At 40.0% G+C, this 2984-nt stretch overlaps 1 protein-coding gene across 3 annotated transcripts in view; it reads left to right on the forward strand.

Moving 5' to 3' along the window:
- The window catches only part of arhgap42a (Rho GTPase activating protein 42a), a 17774-nt gene that overhangs the window by 4838 nt on the left and 9952 nt on the right, over positions 1 to 2984 (forward strand). For all 3 annotated transcript variants that reach the window (XM_020598388.1, XM_020598389.1, XM_020598390.1), the window contains 2 exons: positions 1192 to 1287; positions 1397 to 1458. In XM_020598388.1, coding sequence (XP_020454044.1) covers positions 1192 to 1287; positions 1397 to 1458 — 158 coding nt within the window. The remainder of the gene's footprint in view (positions 1 to 1191; positions 1288 to 1396; positions 1459 to 2984) is intronic.

The following is a 2984-nucleotide window of genomic DNA, read 5'->3' on the forward strand; positions in this document are numbered from 1 at the left end:
CATCCAGGTCAGGGAGCCCCGCGTCCCTTGGAATGGGGTAGAGTGCATATTGTAACAGCCATAGATTATATAATCTATATTATATTTTTAGATTATAGATATAGATTATTATATCTCACCAGAAAAATGTATAATTTTATTGTATTAATTTATTAATTTTGAAACTGACCATGAAGAAAATGACCTACATGGTACCTTTTTAGACATTAAGACAATTTGATGGTGGACTTTAAATAATCAGGTACCTCTCAGTAGGTCTGAGTTTCTTTTGATTACCTGAGGTTTAATCTCTGACACACCTATGTTTTGTGGCTACATGTGGATTCTGTGACTCATATGCTGGTTGAGGTCATTGTGAAAACAACTACTGCTACCTATACTGCACACACACGATGCTGAGTGTGTTGTGTGTCCTTTCTTTTTATTTTATTGCAACACAAAAAATAGGATGTTAACAGCACAGGCCTATACACAGTGTGTGTGTATATATAGGGGTATAAACACATATAATGATATTATATGACATTATATAGAGATCATGAAAATTGCGTTCAGCTGTTCTGTGACCACAAAGGGCTGAAAGACTACATAATCAATCCTGCCCTGTGTCTACAAAACCGACCTGTTGTAAACAGACCTACAGTATCAAAAGTCATTCACACTACTGAAGTTGCTTGTCAGGTGTTAATACTTGTAATGATTATCATATTTTATTGCTTTTATTATCACAGTGGTATGGCTGCAGTAGCGCCTTAACAACAGCTGGTATACAGACCAGTGTTACAGGTGTGCAGCCTGGTGGTGCCAAGTGTTTTTGCACCTTAAAGAATAAAAGGTGACATTAAACTCTACTATTGGAGTGTTGTTGAGACACGTAACAGACTTCTGAGACTAAGGCTGTCAAGCTGAGTTTGCTGCAGGGTGTGGCAGACTTTGGCAGACTTTGACACTGCATATCTTGGCAGTGGATGCAAGAGTCTTTGCAGGGAAATGCATTAATAGTTAATTACAGGAGAGAATAAGTGATGTTTCCTGTAGTCTGTAGAAGGAGAGGAGCATTACGCCACGTTGGAGCAATGACAGCAGTATGCAGGCTCATGCCAGCAGCATTCTTATGCATATGTGATGACAACGATAAAAACACCATACTTACTTTAAGTGACTGAATGAAGCTCTTTTTGTTTTTCCCAGGTCTTTCTCATGCTGTTCAGCGGTTCTCTCAGTCTCTACAGGATTTCCAGTTTGAATGTATTGGAGATGCTGAGACCGACGATGAGATTAATATAGGTGAGATGAAAATGTCTCTAATGAAATAAAAAACTGGGCATTGAGCCTGTGAAATGTGTGAAATATGATCAGTCTTCTCACATTTAAGGTGTGTAATTATTTTTTACAGCTCAGTCCTTAAAGGAGTTCTCTCAGCTGTTGAGCACCATGGAAGAGGAGAGAAAACGACTGGTAAAAAGCTGTATTTGTATGTGTGTGTGTGTGTGTGTGTGTGAGAGAGAGAGAGAGAGAGAGAACCAAAAGTGTTGGTCTTATTGCTGTATTTTTTGTTATATCAGGAATAGAATCTACTGACATCTGAAGGCAGTAAAAGTACCCTTAGACTTAGAGACCCCTTCATAACCAACTTGTTAACAAGTCTAAACCAGTAGTTTCCTTTGTTCACCAGTATGCATTACTTTCTTCTAATTTTCCCCCTTAAATTTGATTCATACATTTGTAGTGAAAGCTTTGTGCCAGCAGCAGTGACTGCTGCATGGTAATTTGGAAAAACATCTTTGATTCAGACCCTCCATCAACTGGGAGCCTTTGTATCGGAGTGACTGCATTCTGGCACAGTCTGTGTGTAGGCAAACCTCTACGCATGTGCAAAGTATGTGCATAGTATGCTACCTCATGTATAGCCCTGTGTCTGTGTGAATGGTATGGTTACAGAGGAACCATGTGGAACCTATTCTGGCAATTCCCCTGTGAGCCTGAGTACAGCCCTAACTGCCTGGGAATGTCTACAACAGGGCCCTGTGTGTGTGTGAGTGTGTGTGTGTTTGTCTGCTCTCTCTCTCTTTCTGTGTATTTTAATTGTATGCTTTTCCACTTGGAGTGGCACCTCTGCAACACTGATGACAGGTCTGGGCTCATGATAATACCATCATTATTAAGTTAAGGGGCAATTCCAACAAATGTGTTCCTCTGAATTACCTAGCTGTTCAACCTGAATGGACTATTATTGAGATATGACAATGCCCCTCGTTCTCTTGGTTTTCAGTTTCATCCTGTGTATTGTAATGTGGTGAAATAAAAGAAGACCCAAGGAAAGCAGACCTTTCTTTGGGTACTGGTGCAGCACTACACTGAAATGAAACTGAAGTCATAATCCAGTGCTGGGAAGCTATTTACATGGAGTCGAATTCTTCAATCAACTAGACAGAACAGAACAAGGCATGGCCGAGACTTGCACTATAGTCTCATGACTAAAGGGTACTGGGACCTAATATAAACATCAGAGCTTTGATAACTGCTCTGTGGCTTTCTTTACTGGTTGACTGAAGCGTTAACATCAGCCACAAGCTGCTCATAGTATATACTGTACTGACTAACAGCTAAATTAGCTGAGCTATCTGCAACAACAGAACAGAACTGGTTTGCAAGGCTCTACAAGTCATTAAAAGTAGTAATTTGCTGATAAACCCCGCTGTTTCCTACAGAAAACTGTGGATCTGGATCTGCTGTTTGGAACTATTTGAAGCTACATGACCTATGTGACCCGCTGCCATTTTTTGGCCACTCACTGTCACAACTCTTTTATCTTAAGGGCTCCGCTCTAAAATAAGAGTTACGTTTCCATGATAACAGTCAGTGACACGTGCTGGCCAATATTACCAAATGGTTAAAGCTAGTGAAACACATCTCATGATTTGTGCTTTACTAACAATATTGTTGAGAGAGCAATGAGAGGTGAATGAATGAGTTTTTAGAGA

This window comes from Monopterus albus, unplaced genomic scaffold (genome assembly GCF_001952655.1).
Source record: "Monopterus albus unplaced genomic scaffold, M_albus_1.0 scaffold38.1, whole genome shotgun sequence".
Taxonomy (NCBI): Eukaryota; Metazoa; Chordata; class Actinopteri; order Synbranchiformes; family Synbranchidae; genus Monopterus; species Monopterus albus.